The sequence below is a fragment of the Herpailurus yagouaroundi genome, unplaced genomic scaffold (genome assembly GCF_014898765.1).
Source record: "Herpailurus yagouaroundi ecotype Mexico unplaced genomic scaffold, PumYag 200, whole genome shotgun sequence".
Taxonomy (NCBI): Eukaryota; Metazoa; Chordata; class Mammalia; order Carnivora; family Felidae; genus Herpailurus; species Herpailurus yagouaroundi.
This window is the reverse complement of record NW_024412431.1, coordinates 4,818,946-4,835,134: the sequence shown is the minus strand read 5'-3', so window position 1 is coordinate 4,835,134 and position 16,189 is coordinate 4,818,946. Positions and strand designations below refer to the sequence as shown.

General features: G+C 57.9%; 2 protein-coding genes across 2 annotated transcripts in view; one reads left to right on the top strand and one right to left on the bottom strand.

Annotated features, from left to right (window-relative positions):
• The window catches only part of RFX1 (regulatory factor X1), a 33,218-nt gene extending 29,484 nt beyond the window's left edge, over positions 1 to 3,734 (top strand). The window contains exons 17-21 of the mRNA XM_040449646.1: positions 1,022 to 1,171; positions 1,254 to 1,462; positions 1,867 to 2,020; positions 2,110 to 2,155; positions 2,293 to 3,734. Of these exons, the coding sequence (XP_040305580.1) occupies positions 1,022 to 1,171; positions 1,254 to 1,462; positions 1,867 to 2,020; positions 2,110 to 2,155; positions 2,293 to 2,462 (729 nt within the window). The 3' untranslated portion in view covers positions 2,463 to 3,734. The remainder of the gene's footprint in view (positions 1 to 1,021; positions 1,172 to 1,253; positions 1,463 to 1,866; positions 2,021 to 2,109; positions 2,156 to 2,292) is intronic.
• A 73-nt stretch (positions 3,735 to 3,807) lies between these two features.
• DCAF15 (DDB1 and CUL4 associated factor 15) lies at positions 3,808 to 11,737 on the bottom strand. Its single transcript, XM_040450120.1, has 13 exons — positions 11,591 to 11,737; positions 9,801 to 9,898; positions 9,573 to 9,708; positions 8,722 to 8,828; positions 8,507 to 8,646; positions 8,236 to 8,406; positions 5,863 to 6,297; positions 5,678 to 5,769; positions 5,453 to 5,581; positions 5,245 to 5,330; positions 4,929 to 5,033; positions 4,717 to 4,832; positions 3,808 to 4,339 (listed from the first exon to the last, which is right to left on the bottom strand). Exons 1-13 carry the CDS (start codon positions 11,720 to 11,722, stop codon positions 4,284 to 4,286), a joined length of 1,803 nt encoding a protein of 600 aa, XP_040306054.1. The 5' UTR covers positions 11,723 to 11,737; the 3' UTR covers positions 3,808 to 4,283.
• Between the last annotated feature and the right edge of the window lie 4,452 nt (positions 11,738 to 16,189).

Genomic DNA, 16,189 nt, shown 5'->3' with positions numbered 1-16,189 from the left:
CCCCCCAAGCACCATCTATAAGGTAACAGAATAATGGCCCTCTGCATCAATGCTGCACATTCACTGCTTACATGTGAGGGATTAGATGCGACGTGCTTGCTCTTGACCAAAAAAAGTAAAAGGAAGAAAACGGTTGTTTTCTTGTCGTTAAAATGGTAACAAGACAGTCGTACAGAGCCGGACATCTGAAGCATCACCCCTGAGTGCACTGCACACTGGGGGTGGGGGGTGGGGTGGGGGGTGAGGGGTGGAAAGAGTAGAAGCTGGATCCAGGGGGAAGCCCTTCAGAGCTGGCAAGACTCATGTATTCATTCATTTATTCAGCATGCATTTATTGAGCACCTGCTGTGTGCCAGCATGGTTCTCAATGCTGGGAGCACAGCAATGACGGAGATGAACAAAACCCCACCCTCGCTGACACTCAGAGGAATAACAATCCAAGCAATGGCCTTTCTAGGCAGTGCCCTCAGAGTTTGTATTGTGTCCTTTAATTAAAAATAATAACACGGGGCACCTGGGTGGCTCAGTCGGTTGAGCTTCTGACTCTTGATTTTGGCTCAGGTCATGATCCCAGGGTTGTGGGATTGAGCCTCGTGTCTGGCTCTGGGCTGAGCGTGGCACCTGCTTGGAATTCTCTCTCTCTCTCTCTCTCTCTCTCTCTCTCTCTCTCTCTCTCTCCCCCTCTCCCCCTCCCTCCCTCCGTCCCTCTCCCCTCTCTCCCCTGCTTGTGTGCACAGTTTTTCTCTCTCGCTCAAATAAAATTTAAAAGAAAAATAATCTGGTCAGATACATTGCATTGATTTTTTTTTTTTTTTTTTTTTTTGTCCCATACTTTGGGTGTCCACCCAAAGTTTGAAAATCCCAAACCCCTTGATTTCCCAACAAAAACGACAAGATACATCCCTCCCTTTTAGGAGAAAGAAAGGATCAGAGAAGTTGCAGTGTGTGGGGCAGGGGATGGCGGGGGTGGAGGTGGGTTCCACGCAAGCCACAAGCCTCCCCCCCTCCCCCCGCCCCGCAGGTGGCGGCGGCCGGTGCCTTCGCGCAGACGCTGCGACGCTACACGTCGCTCAACCACTTGGCGCAGGCGGCGCGGGCAGTGCTGCAGAACACCGCGCAGATCAACCAGATGCTGAGCGACCTCAACCGCGTGGACTTCGCCAACGTGCAGGTGAGCGCGCGGCGGAGCCGGTGAGCGCAGGGCGGCCCCGGGGCGGTGGCTGAGCCGCGGGCACGTGCCCGCTGTATTGCAGGAGCAGGCCTCGTGGGTATGCCGCTGCGAGGACCGCGTGGTGCAGCGTCTGGAGCAGGACTTCAAGGTGACCCTGCAGCAGCAGAACTCACTGGAGCAGTGGGCGGCCTGGCTGGACGGCGTCGTGAGCCAGGTGCTTAAGCCCTACCAGGGCAGCGCCGGCTTCCCCAAGGCCGCCAAGCTCTTCCTCCTTAAGTGGTCCTTCTACAGGTGCGCTCAGGCCCTGCGCGATCCGGGCGGGAAGGGGCGGGGTGGGAGGACCCTGATCTGAGGGCGGGGGCTTAGGGACGGCTCCTCCCCTCCGGGGGCGGGTCAGAATGGGATCACAGGAGGCCCCGCCTCCTCGGGGAATTTGGGACGGGAGAAGACCTCCCCCCCCTCCCCGCCCCCTCCTTCCCTGGGGCTCAGGTGCCCTTTTACGAAGGCGGAGGCGCCCTGTTGGCGGTGGGCTGGGTGATGACCGTTTGCTGTCACTGACGGAAGCCCTTGGGGAGCCAGCGCGAGGCCGGGCCCGGGTCGCCGGGCTTGCAGACGCTTGGGGTCTTTGCGGTACTATACGGGGGCGAGAGGAGGGGGCCGGGCCTGAAGGTCTCCTCTCCCGCCGCCGCCTACAGCTCCATGGTGATCCGGGACCTGACCCTGCGCAGCGCTGCCAGCTTTGGGTCCTTCCACCTCATCCGGCTGCTCTACGACGAGTACATGTACTACCTGATCGAGCACCGCGTGGCCCAGGCCAAGGGCGAGACCCCCATCGCCGTCATGGGCGAGGTGCGCGCGGCGGGGCGCCCAGGGCGCGGGCGGGCCCCCCCCACCCCGGCCTTGGCGGGACCCTCACCCCTTGTCTTGCCTCCTTGCAGTTCGCCAACCTGACCACCTCGCTGAACCCCCTTGACCCGGACAAAGGTAGGCGGGGCGCGCCCCTACCCAGGGCCTTAGTCCAAGGGGCGGCGACCCAGGGGAATTGGGGCGGAGGAGATGTCCACGGTGCTCTGGGGATGCGGCCGCCACACGCTGAGCCGGGCCTGCTCTGTGTGCCCCAGACGAGGAGGAGGAAGAGGAGGAGGAGAGCGAGGACGAGCTGCCACAGGACATCTCACTGGCGGCCGGCGGAGAGTCACCCGCGCTGGGCCCGGACGCCCTGGAGCCGCCGGCCAAGTTGGCAAGGACAGACACACGGGGCCTCTTCGTGCAGGCGCTGCCCTCCAGCTAAGCCCGCGGCCTCCCCCCACCCCGCCCCGCCCGCCCCCGCCGCCCATCCACGCCAGGGTCCCTCACAGCTTCTGTGGCTTCGCTGTCACCGTTCCAGCCTCGGCCAGGGCCGGGATGGGGGCCTCCAAGACAGGGAAGGCTAGGGGGTCCCCGCCCCCAGTGGGGCCGGCACCAATCACAGGGCCGGGGCGGAGCCGCAGCTGCAAACTGACACAAAAGACGTGCCTTAAGGAACCCGCCTCCGTGCCCAGGTGCCCCGTGGGACAGCCAGCTTGGCTCCTTGGCCTCCAAGGCCTCAGCATCTCCCTCTCCCATCCCAGGGGGCAGGCAGGCAGGCCCCCCTCCCCTGTGGAACCGTTAACTTATTCAGCTCGCTGGCTTTGCACAGTCTGTCCTGGGCCCAACCCTGAGCCCCAGGTGGGCACAGGTGGGCGTCACCTGGGGACCCCCACTGTCAGCAGCAGCCTGGGACCCCTCCCCCAGCAACCCCACCGCTCCCCACTCCTTGGTATAAGTGCAATTAAAGCCGTGGGTGTCGCATCTTCTCCAGAGCTGGGCCCTCCCTTGCCCCGCAGCCCTAGAGGGGGGCACTGCCTGGCCTGGTCGGGGGTAGGGTGGCGGGGGGATGCCGCCTCCAGCTTCCAAAGAGCAGCAGGCAGGGCTGGGCGTGGGAGCCCCGAGGGGCCTGCTGCCGGCAGTGGGGTCCAGAAGTGCCCGCGCCCGTCCCGGCCCAGGCTGGGGGCTCCACTCCCTCAGATCCAAGACCCCAGTGTCCCAGGCCGCCCGCCTCTGGTTTGTAATGGAACCTCCGCGCTCCTCCTCTCCCAGGAGACTGTGCTTCTCCTCCGTGCAGTGCGCCCCGCCCCCCACACGACTATTGTGCGATTTTTGTGAGCCGCCTGAGCGGAGTTGGTAACTTGTTGGTTTTTTTCCAACCATCATGGCCTTATCTGTTCCGGTTTTCTCAGTGTCTTCAACCTGTGAGATAGATGTTTATGGCAAAAAGCAAAAAGCAAAAAAAAAAAAAAAAAAAAAGGAAAAAAAAAAAAAAAACATAAACCTATTGTATAAAAATCACTATTTTGTGTGCTCCGCGTGCTACAGCTTTTGGGGTGGCCCACCCCCACCCCGTTCCCCCCCTCCCCCCCGCCCTCGGGGCCTCCCCTCTCCTGGCCGTGAAAGTGTCCACGCGTGTGGTAGTCTAGTGTGCCGAGCTGTTTTCTACCTTTTTGTAGTCTTTCTTAAAACACAATAAATTCCGCTGTGATATTTGGCTACTGCTGACTCGAGGGGCCTTGGGGCTGGGGGCTCCAACTGGGCCCTGAGCGGCAGTAAAGGGAATTCAGTGAGGCTCAGAAATAAAACATTTATTACATGAAGAGGAATGACGGGCAGGGGGAGGGGGTGGCCACGAGGTCTGCCACCTCAGGTGGGGGAGGCTGGGACGGGCAGGGCAGGGGAAAGGGGTCCATTCGGCCTCCCCGGGGGGCAACGTCCACACCTGTAGCCAAGGAAAGGGGCAGACGCGCAAAGAGCAAGGGCCTGTGCCCAGCGCGGGGTGAAGGTGGGCGCTTGAGGCTGGTGGGGCAGGGGGCTCCCTCCCTCTGCCCCTTCCCAACTTAAATAGGCATAAATAAGAAGCGTCCAGACTCTCAGGCCACCAGGGGCTGCCCCACCCAGCCCCCTTCCCCGCAGCCTAACACTAGTGCCGGTCGTCAGTCGGTCACCGGTCGGCCGGCCAGCCGGGGAGAGGCTGCCAGGAAGGCGGCCGGCTCCCAGGCCGCGGAGGTAGTTGGAGTCAGTGTCCGGAGCGGCCGGGCCCTCACAGCACAATCCACGTGTACCTCTCACTGTCTGCCAGAACCTTCAGCGAGCACCCTGCAGGCAAGGGGCAGAAGGCAGCCGTGGAGTCTCTGCGGGCCCAGGCTGTGGGAGGGGTCTGCCTCTTTCCCCGACTTGATTTGGGCCACACAAGGTTCCAGAAGGCAGTGAGGCCTGCAGCCACCCAGCAAAGCTCTGCTGAATGAAGGACTGGCCGCGGTTCCCCAGGCGCCACGCCTGCGGGTCCTCTCCAAGCCGGCCCCTCGCCTCGCCGGGCCTGCCCTCCTCCCCTCACCCCCATTCCACCGTGTCCAGTGGCACAGCCAGGGGACTCCTCCACTCAGCAACACTTAGCAATCAACACCGGCTCCAGGCCTGGCATGGCACCAGGGTAAGGACCTCAGTCCTGACCGCCATCGGGTCGCAGGGCCCACCTTTGTGTAGCGCCTCGTTGGTCATCCTATTGACGTAGCGGCCGCTGCTCTCAGGCACCAGCCACTTCATGACCATGTCCACGCAGCTCTTGCGGTATGAGCTCCAGACACTGCCGCTGAGGGCAAGGGGGCGAGGGCTCTCATCACCCAGGCCGCCCACCCCCGTCCCCGGCCCCCCCCCCCCCCCAGCCCTGGCCCCAGTCCCACCTCACCTGGTCTGCCCCTTGACCTCGGTCAGGTCGCCTACACTGACTGTCACGAAGATGCCTGTGTTGAGGTCCCATGCCACTTTGAGGCTGGTGTGATAGGTCTTTGGTCTGCAGCGGATGAGGAGCAAAGGAGAAAGGGACGGGACCAACGGGTCCCTCAGCTGGGACCCAGGCAACCCTGGGGGGCTTCTGTCTTTGGAACAGTAATGGAATTTGGGGGGCAGGGGAAGTCTTCTCACATCCCCACTCGCCCACTCCCCTGAAGTATCCAAGCGTGGCCCGCTGCTGGGCGGGGGCAAGGGGCATCCCGCTCACTCACCGGAGCTGGCCCTCCTCAGTGGGGGACGGGAACGCCAGGAGCAGCAGGCCGATGTTGATGAGGACTTGATTGGTTTCCGGGCAGACCTGGGGGGCAGGGGCGCGGGGGGGGGGGGCAGGCAGTGGGACAGTGACAGTTATTGAGGGTGATGCCCAGAACAGGGAGGCCCTGGGCACCCCTCCCCACCCCATTCCCTCCCTGGGCCCACCTCGAGGATGACAATGTCATAGTCACTGAAGGAACAAAACTGGTGGGCCCAGGTGGCATCATGGCGGATGACCTCATTGATGACATATTCGAAGTCCAGCGTGAGCTGCTCCACCGTCAGGTACTGACCCTGTGGGCAGCGGGCGGAGGGCAAGACTGCATCAGCTGTCACCCCAGCAGGCTCCCCAGGGGCTGCCCCTAGGCCTGCCCCCCCACTGGCACCAACCTGGACGGCAGCCCGCTCCCTCATGGGCCGCAGATTGCGGCCACGGAGATCAGTCACCACAAAGGGCAAGGAGATCTTGTCATCCTCGAACTCTGAGGGGGCAGGAAGTGGGGGTAGGGGTGGTGGGAGGCCTGGCTGGCCTCCCATGCCTGGGGCCCTGCCCACCGGGTGGGTTCCCAGCTCACCATCCTCCGCTTCGGTCCCTTCGCTGGACCCCAGCACGTAATACAGCTTGGTGTAGTTGACGTAGCCGGGCTCAGGGGCTGGTGCCTCCGCCGCAGGGGGGCTGTCTCGGGGTACCACCTCCCCACATGGGGCCAGGGGCTCTGAGGGAGGGCGGCAGCGACTGCCCGAGGGCCCTGGGCAGGGGGGCAGCCGGGCTTCCTCCGAGGTCCCGCCCTTGGCCTCTCTGGCCCTGCGGAAGATGTCGGCCACAAACTCCTTGGCTTTGGCGATGGCGGGCGAGGGCTCAGGGGCCCCAGGGACCCGGGCGGGGGCTGTTTCGGGACAGGGACTGGGGAGGGTGGGGGGCACCTCAGGGCTCTGAGGCCCAGGGGGGCTGGGAGGGGCCGGAGGGGAGGTGGTGTGGTCATACAGGATTTGGCAGAAGTTGTTCTCGCCTGAAACGAAAACAGTGAAGGGGGGGGGGGGGGATGTCAATAAACAAGTTCAAATCTAGGGCACTGCAGACCTCCCTCATTGCCCGGGGGCAGGGCGGTGGGGGGGTGGGGCGGGTGGTTCTTAGAAATCCACCTTGGGGACACCCTTCTAGAAGACTTCCCTATGCTGAAAGATCAGTTGAAAACACTCAGAAGGGGAAAAGGCCTTACATGCGCGTGCAAACACGTGCATAAACAATACCTTCAAGCTTTATTTCTGAGCATCTACCAGATGCCACACTGAGGACGCGAGGGAACGAGACACAAAAATCCCTGCCCTTGGGGAGTTCACGGTTTACAGTGACAAAAGCTAAAAATCACCAAAGTCTGAAAACTTACTCCATAGCCCTCCATCCTCCCCAACGGGAGCCTGACTGACTTGGGCACACAGTGCCCATCTATGGGCACCATCAGGAATGTGGGCTCGCCACGGACAACCCCAGTGTGTTCAGGAAGGAGCACTGTAGCTGAGCCCTGGGCCCTGCCTGCACCACCTCCAAAGGACCCCCCCCCCCCCCCACAATCAACACTGAGAGGGCGGGGGCTGTGTCCTCCCAGTTCAGAGACTGGGGAACGAGGCTCAGAGGGAAACTTGTCCAAGGGCACACTGCATGACAATGCGAACCAAGGCACTCCTGTCCACCAGAGTGGACGACGGCCAAGTCAAAACTCCCCCTTTGTGTAAACACTGTCCTATGGCGAGGTGTTAGACACGGGTGACGATGTCCCCCTCACCCCAGTGTGCACAAAGCTGAATCCTGTCCCACGTGACCCTTCCTACAGGGACCCATAGCCCCAAGTACCGGGGGCAGGTATCGGCCTCAACCAGGCCTGGGTTCTGGAGAGGGCCCTGCCCACAGTGGCACAAGCAGCCAGGGAAGGAGGCCCCTGCATGGGCCTGGGGACAGGACATCCTGGCCCTTGCTGGTTTGTGGCTTAATTGTATACATTTAATCCTTTTTTTTATATGCACTCCACTCCCTCTCCCAGGGACAACCGTTTTAATGTACTTAGTGGGTGTCTTCTTATTGACTCCATTCTTACGAAATCGGGACGTAAGTGGTGTCGTTGACTGGTGACAGATCTCCTTGGTTTCTTTTGCGTTTGGATGTGTCTTCAAGGCATGCTCCACAGACACGCGTGCTGGGGTGCTCAGTGGACTGCCGATCCAAGGGAATCACTGCCTTGTCCTACCTCCCCGATCCCCAGGGATGGACGCCAGGTAGCCCCTACCACCAAAGCCTTGGACGTGCCCGGGCTCAGGCCGGGCTGCGGTCACATTGTTGCCCTGTGGCCCTGAGGGTGCAGGTGAGGCCCCAGGGTCCCCCATCGCCGCCAGTGGTAACATCAACCAGCTTAACGTTAGCTACTCTTAACATTAGCTACAAGGGACATCACCTTGTGACTTTCACTGGCGTTTTTCCTATTCCCGAAGACATAAGATGGCCTTCTGTCTACCAACTGAAATTTTAAGTGACCGTTTCTGCTCGAAAAGGGCACTGCACTGTCCAGCATGGTAGCTGTGGCCACATGGGGCTACTTGAGCTCAACTAAAATTAAATAAAATTTAAAAGTCAGTTCTTGGGTCACTCAGCCGCTTCCAAGTGGCTACTGGTGGCGGCTGGAGCGGACACGGCAGATATAGACCATCATACCCCTACGGAAAGTTCTAGTGGACGGTGCCGGGGAGGAGCATGGCTAGCTTCGGATCCCGTACTCCTGCTGTCCAGCCGTGTGGCCCTGGACAAGGGACTCCACCTCTGCGTACCCCGGCCTCCTCATCTGCTGTGGGGGGCAGTGACAGGACCACCCTCGGAGGGCCGCTGGGCGGAGTCGGCAGGTCATGGGCTCTGAGGCTTACAGCCCGTGCTCGGCCCATCGTCGGGCCCGGGGGCCTACCTGCCGAGTGGACCGAGACCGCACAGGCCACCAGAGAGTAGCTGGTGTTGAGCAGCACCACCTGGTCCTTCTTGAGCTGGAAGGCGGGCTGGAAGGTGGGGAAGGGGTAGACCACCTGGTACTTGGTGTGCAGCATGAAGCCGTGCCGCAGGCACTGCGCGCTGGGGTCGCCTGCAGCAACACAAGCCACCCAGGCTCATTCCCGGCCTCGGGGTGGGGCGGGGCGGGGGGGGGGGAGCAGCCCGCACCCCGAGGCCCCCGGCCCGCTCACCCGGGTGGGCCCGGCTGGCTTCCCGGCAGGCGGCGCAGCGGCCCGGCGACGGCACCGCCACGGTGCTGATGTAGATGTCTCGGTGGTTCTCGTCACTCATCATCATCATGTTCATGAGCATCCCATTGGCCGAGCGGGTGCTGGGGGCCGGCACACCTTCAGCGGCCTGGCCCACGCACCACCCTCGCCAGGCCTTCCCTGTCCCCGGGTCTTACTTGAAGCCGAAGACGATGACCTTGGAGGCATCGCTGGGCCACTCGCACACGGTCAGGTACAGGTCGCTGTAGATCTCCTCATCCTGGAAGAGCCGCACCTGCCGGACCTGAGCAGCATGGTCGGGGTCGGTATGGAGCCAGAGCAGGTAGGGTGGGGGGAGAGGGGGCCCGAGGCTGCACGATGCTGGCCTGGAATCCGAGCTGGGGCTGAGCTGGCAGGAGCGCCCTTTCTGGGGGTGGGGGTGGCGGTGGGGGTGTGTGTGACTCCAGCCAGGGAGTCTAAGCAGCCCCTGTACCGTAGCCTCTGCCTTCCTGAGGATGGGCAGGGGAAGCTACCCTCACAACTAGGGGAAGCAGGGAGGCGGCCTGGCACGGGAAGCAGGGCCCTGGCCCAGCAGGGAGGAAGCTGATAGAAGCCCTGCCTCGCAAAAGGGGACCCTGCTAGACACTTCGGTTCCAAGCCGGCTCCACCCTGAAACCTGTCCACCTCCCTGGGCTCACGTGTCAGCTGGTCTGACAGCACTCACCTGCTGGAATGGGGGGGTTCAAGGAGTCAAAGTCAGGGTTAAGCGAATGGGGTAGCAAAGCTAACGGCTCCCCCCTGGCCTGAGCCCGCCGTGTTCCGCAGGCTAGATGTGGAGCCGAACCTCACGAGCGTGCTGCTGTCTGCCCGCTTTCAACTATAAAAACGGCAATTTCGTGTGGCTTGACCTCACACGTGGTAAGTCCTGACAACGACCTTAGGAGTACGATTTCTCTGCTTTACAAACAAGGAAACTGGGGCTCAGGGGTGCTGTGATCTGCGGGTCCTGCTGCTGGAAGGGACCGCCCAGCACCGGGCCCAGCCCTACCAGCTTGAGCTTGCTGTGGACGTTGAACTCCCACCAGTACAGATGGTAGATGTAGAAGGAGAAGTCGTCATCCCCGCTGCTGCTGGTGTAGGAAAGAACGTAACGGCCGCACTTGGAAAAGCCCAGGAAGATGTGTCTGTGGGGGTGGGGGCAGAATGGCCAGGTCAGGGCCAGCCTGCCACCCCACCCAGCCACCCCCCTGCTCGGCCCAGCCTCACGCAGCCTCACCCTGCGTAGAGAAAGTCCTCGTCCACAATGTTCTTGAGGGAGACGCAGACCCTGGGCGGCAGCTTCCGGAAGAGGCGAGGGGAGAGCTGCCCACTGATCTGGGGAAGGGGTGGCCCTGGCTCTTAAGGCGCCATCGCCCCCCAGTCCCCTCACCTAAAGCAGAGTAGCACCCCCAAGTTCTCGCCCAGACACATAGGCCCCCCCCACCCCCACCCCACCAACTATGACGGTCAAGAGTGGTCCGAGCTCCGGAAGGTGGGAATAGCTGGGGAAGATAGCTCAGCTGGGCCTCACTTGAGCCTCGCTCTCCAGGAGGGACCCATGCCACCCTCCCAGCCTCACACCTCTTCAGTCTCAGAGCCCCTCTTGCCCAAGCACCCAGGTCCTGAGGACCAGCACTGGCATCACCTCCTCCAGGAAGGTTCCCCAGTCAACCTTGGTCACAAGGGGCCACACTGGCTGCCTTCCTAAAGGCTGTTTCCGGTGGGTGTCCTCCACCACTAAAGAGGCTTGACCAACCGCACTCACCTATTCCTGACCCACTAGCCTACACACAGGGTGCTCAGGGCCTTTGGGACAGCCCTGGCCTCAGGGACAGGTGAGGCAGCAGAAGGGTGGGGCTGACCAGTGACCTTCCAATTTCTGCCCAATTCCCCCTTCTCAATTAACCTAGCCGCCTTCCAACTGACTCCCTCATCCCAAAAACTTCAAGGAAGAATTGGGGGGGGGGGGGACAGGCAGGCACAAGCTGAGTGCTAGGGGATCAGAGCACCCGGGTCCTACAGCCCAATCTGAGTAAGATACTTGGCCTTGCCCTCAAGTGGTTACAGTCTGATGGGAAACAACCCTATCTGGGGAGCTCTCTGGCAGACTCTTCAAGGAGATCCCGGTCTGATGGAACAGCCCGGTTGGGGAGGCCCAGGCTGACGGGAGACACAATCCCAGTCCAGGGAGCTTCCAAGCTAAGGGTGGAGCCACAGACCAACCCAGGGAGCAACCAGGCTGAGGGTGGCGGCTATCCCTGCCCAAGGAACTCGTCAAAAGGAGGAGACACAGCCCTGCCCTCACAGAGTTCCCAACCTAATGGAGAAGGCACTCTGGCTACCCACAGGGAAACAGTTCTGCCCAGGCAGATTCACATGTCTGCCCTCCCGGAGCTCCCAGACTGATGGGAGATAGATCCGCGGACACATTGTAAGTTTACAGTCTGATGGAGAAGACAGAGCCCTGCTCAGGAAGCTTCCAGTCTGAGGGAGAAGACCAGGCTTTCTCCAGGAAGACCCCTCCCATTCGATGGGGGAGGCAGACACAGGTACAGGAACTCCCAGCTCCCGTGTGGTCAGAGCCGGGACAGAGAGAGGAACACCAGGCAGAGGAAGCCCAAAGCCGGTAGCAGGGGCTCTGCCAAGGGGGCGGAAAGGCTCCATAACGGAGGGGCCATGGGAGCAGGGTTTTGAAAAACGAGTCTGACCCTGGATCGCCCCCTTTCTCCTTATTCCTCCAGCGACCCCCCTCCACCCAAGCTCTTTCGCGGCCACCTCCAGCAGCTCTTACATCCAAGCCCCCTACCGCGGACCCCGCCCCCAGCCCACTCCATCCAAGCCCCCGTCCCAGCCCCCTCCATCCAAGTCCGCTCTCCTGGGCCCCGCCCAGTCCCCTTCCTCTGAGCCCCCTCCCCCGGGGCTCCGCCCCCAACCCCTCACCCCGCGAACTCCCTCCCTCCCTCCCTCCGCCTCCCTCGTCCCTTTTCCCCACCCTCCAGCGAGCTCTCCCCAGACTCCAGGCCTCACCTTGACCCGCTCCAGCTGCTTGAGGACGTGCTCCCGCCGCCGCCCCGCTGCCCGCTTCCCCCCGGCGCCCCCGGGGCCGCCGCCGCCGCTCCCGGCCCCGCTGTTCCGCTCCGATTTCGAGCTGGGCGCCATTTTCACCCCCTCCCTCCACTTCCGGAGCAACCGGCCTTTTCGTCCCACCCCCGCCTCCTCCTCATTGGCCCTTTCTCGGCATTGCGGCCAGTCTGTTGGGTGAAAGCCCGCACTTGGGGCCTCTTCCCGCTACGCCTGTCCATCAAAGCGATCTCGGCACTTGATTGGTAGAAACGGCACAACCCCCGTGGTCCGCCGCCGTATCCCCGCCTTTCCGCAAGGACGCACCCATCAGAGGCCCCATTTGCTCCCCTTGCCGAAATGACTTTGACCGGATAGGCGAAGGCCCCTATCCGTCTCGGCAGCGTCTCGCCCCCCTGCAGCTAGTGGGTTTCCATGGAGACCGCGGGCGGTCCAGGCCTGTGGGCGGGGCGATGGGAGTCTGTGGTCCACAAGGGCCAGAGTCCCCAGCCTAGTGATGTCGGCGCTCTCTACGGAGGTGCAGAGGCCTGACAGTATCCTGAGACCACCAGGGCAGGCCGAAGAAAGGGATTTGCAAACAAAACAAAACAAAAAAAGATGATATTCGATTAAAAACATCTTTCGTTGAAAGTAGGGACGGCCTGGTGGGATGACAATGACGATAATGATAGAATCTATCGCTTATATAGCACTTCACATGTGCAAGACACGGTTCTGAGCTTACAAACAATTCTATGTAGTAAGTCGCTGTTGTGCCCATTTTACAGATAACAATACTAATAATTGTTGAATGCCTGCTGAGTATCATTTTCATATGTGTTAGCTCATCTAATCTTCGCAACAGTTTTGTAGATAGGTCCTTTTTAAAAAGATTTTTTTAATTTTTTTTTTTTTTTTTTTTTTTTTTTTTTTTTAGTTTTGTGAGAAAAAGACAGGACGTGAGCAGGGGGAAGGGCAGAAAGAGAGGGAGACACAGAATCCGGAGCAGGCTCCAGGCTCTGAGCCATCAGCACAGAGCCTGACTCAGGGTTCAAACCCATGAGCAAGATCATGACCTGAGCTGAAGTGAAACGCTTAACTGACTGAGCCACCCAGGCACCCCTAGATAGGTCCTTTTATTACGTCCATTTTACACAGGGGGAAACTGAGGCTTACCGTGTAGTGCTCCTGAGTACCTGGCACGCATATGCCTCAATTATGGCTGTAATCAAAGAGGGAGTGAATGGATCTTGTTCTTTGTACTCTCCCAGCCTCATGAATGCATTCCGTGCATTCATTTATGCAGCAAATATTTCTTGAGCACCTACTATGTTCTAGGTTCTAGGGGTACAGCAGTGAACAAGACAGATGATAAAGAAATAGATTTCAGTTACCTAATTCGAGGTAGGATTAGAAATCAAAGAGAAGGAAGAAGGCTGCTCAGGCCAGCTAGAGAGAGGTCCCCATGCAGGTGAGGAGAATGAATATTCCAATAAAGACAAAGCCTTCAGAGGGATGAGGGTGACATGACTGAAAGACCCCAAAAAGTCCAGTTGGGCCAAAGCAGGAATAAGCAAGGAAGAAAGTAAGTAAGTCAAACAGACAAGGACCAGGAAGTGGGCAGGGAGTGTCGGGTGAGCAAGATAGTTGGATTTTACTCTTAAGCATAAAGTGGAGCCTCTGGAAGGTTTTTAGTAGAAGATGATGGAATCTGATATGAGATTTAAAAGATCATTATGATCCATGGAGCGAGCACCTGGCTGTCTCAGTGGGTAGAGCATGCGACTTCTGATCTCCAGGCCTTGAGTTCAAATCCCACATTGGGCGGAGAGATTACTTTAATTAATAAACAAAGAAATAATCATTGTAATCCAAAGAATTAAATAAATACCCATGAGTTCATACTGGTGTAAATAAACGATTGAATAAAAAATGGGCGGGGGGTGGGGGGAAGAGACCACTCTTCCATATAGAAGATGTTCAATTAATAGATGTTCAATTAATAAGTGTAGAAAGAATGAGGGAAATAGGAAATTATCATCAGGCAAACACCACAATTACAATTTGCAGCAGGCGAGATCTACCCATGAGTGCTAAAATTTGTGGATGAAACTGGAAGGAGAAACACCTACCCTAAAAGTATCTCTCCCAAAATATTTACTAACTACTGGGTTTTTTTAAACATATGTCCACAGATTGTTTGATATGCCTCCTTCCGGGAGGTGGAGCTTAATTCTCCACCTTGTTGGGTGCGGGCTGGATTTAGTGACTTGCTTCTAAGGAATAAAGTTATGGGAAGGGAAGCAACGAACTTGACAGTGGAGAAATCTGGCAGACATTACCTCAACCAGGTAATCAACATTGTCATCATAGCGATGAGTCATGTGCCCGGACCCTTGATATGATGTGATGAGGAGGACACATCACCTCCTCAATACCGTCACTTAAACCCCCAAACTCAATCTAGTCGTGAGAAACCATCAGATGTTTGTCCCAACTCGAGGGAGAGTCTACAAAGACCTGACTAGGATACTTCAAAAAAAAAATTTTTTTTTTTCAACGTTTATTTATTTTTGGGACAGAGAGAGACAGAGCATGAACAGGGGAGGGGCAGAGAGAGAGGGAGACACAGAATCGGAAACAGGCTCCAGGCTCTGAGCCATCAGCCCAGAGCCCGACGCGGGGCTCGAACTCACGGACCACGAGATCGTGACCTGGCTGAAGTCGGACACTTAACCGACTGCGCCACCCAGGCGCCCCTTGACTAGGATACTTCAAAAACGTCAGGATCACGAGAAACAAAGCCTGACCAAGAAACTGGCACGACTTAGAGAAGTCTTAGGAGACGTGATAAATAAATGAAATGTGGTGTCCTGGATGGGACCCTGGACCAGAAAAGAAAAGGACATCAGAGAGACAACTGGTGTCACTCATATTAAGCCTGTAGTTTAGTGAACAGTCTTGTGCCAAGGTTAGCTAACCTCTTAGTTGTGACAACTGTACCGTGGTTATGCAAGATGTTCCCATTCGGGCCAGTGGGTAATGGGTAGACAAGAACTTTCTGTGCCTCCTTTGCAAATTGTCTTAACTCATTGAGCTGCCATATTAAAAATGCTGTAGACTGGGTGGATTTACACCCAAATTTGATTTCCCATAGTTCTGGAGGCTGGGAAGTCTAAGATCAAGGCACTGGCATAGCCAATCCTAGATTGTATATCCTTGCTATATCCTCCCATGACTGAGAGAAACAGCGAGAAAGAGGAGAGAGCAAAGGCACACGAACACTGGCTCCTTTATAGGGAGCTAATCCCATTCATGAAGTCTCCATCCTCATGACATAACCACCCCCAAAGGTCCCACCTTCCAGTACCATCCCATCGGGGCTGGATTTCAACATATGCCTTTAGGCAAGGCACAAACATTTAGTCCATAGCACAAATCTTCTGTAAATTGAAAATTATTTCAAAATACCAAGGTTTCTGAAGAGAAGACTCTTCAAAAGTTCATTTGGCTTCTGTGTGGAGGATGTTGAGGGGAAGAGGGATGGTTGGGCAAGAATGGCCTCAGGGAGGCCAGAGGGAGAGGTTATGGTGGCTCGGATTCGAGTAATAGCAGTGAAGACGGAGAAAAGCGGCTGTATTCGGGGCCCATGGGTCATGTTCAAGGACCGGGTATCGGGGTAGAGATAAGAAGTAGGTTTCAGGGGCGCCTGGGTGGCTCAGTTGTTTGGGCCTCTGACCTCGGCTCAGGCCATGATCTCGCGGTTCGTGGGTTCGAACCCCGCATCGGGCTCTGTGCTGACAGCTCAGAGCCAGGAGCCTGCTTCGGATTCTGTCTCCCTCTCGCTCTCTGCCCCTCCCCCGCTCACGTTCTGTCTCTGTCTCTCAGAAATAAACAAAAATGTTAAAAAAAAAAAAAAAAGTAGGTTTCAGTTACTCTACATCCTTGCCAATATTTGTTATCGTCTGCGTTTTTTAAAAAAGTATTTATTTATTTATTTATTTTGAGAGAAAGAGAGAGAGAGCAAGCAGGGAGGGTCAGAGAGAGGGAGACAGAGAATCTCAAGCAGGCTCCGCGTTGTCAGTGCAGAGCTCCGTGCAGGCTCAAATTCACAAACTGCGAGATCATGACCTGAGCTGAAACCAAGAGTCTGACACTTAAGCGACTGAGCCACCCGACTGCCCTGGTTATCTTTTTTTTTTTTTTTTTTTTTGATAGAAACCATCCTAATGGGTGTTATCATTGACGTTTTTAAAAATGTTTATTCACTTTTGAGAGAGAGACAGAGACATAGTGTGAACAGGCAAGGGGCAGAGAGAGGGGGACACAGAATCCGAAGCAGGTTCCAGGCTCTGAGCTGACAGTACAGAGCCCGACGTGGGGCTCGAACTCACGAACTGTGAGATCCTGACCTGAGCCCAAGTTGGACGCTTAAGTGACTGACCCACCCAGGTGCCCCTCCTTTTTTTTCAAGTTTATTTATTTCAAGACGGAGAGAGATTGCCCATGTGTAAGGTGGGGAGGTGCAGAGAGGGAGAGAGAGAATCTCAAGCAGACTCCACACAG

Bases quoted from the DNA above. Each gene is read 5' to 3' on its own strand.
- DCAF15 (XM_040450120.1), bottom strand. From the start codon at position 11,722: ATGGCGCCCAGCTCGAAATCGGAGCGGAACAGCGGGGCCGGGAGCGGC. The intron at 8,407-8,506 runs GTGAGCGGGCCG...GTGTTGCTGCAG, and splicing joins AGCCAGCCGGGCCCACCCGG to GCGACCCCAGCGCGCAGTGC. The intron at 5,331-5,452 runs GTGGGCCCAGGG...CCTGCCCCCCAG, and splicing joins ATGACATTGTCATCCTCGAG to GTCTGCCCGGAAACCAATCA.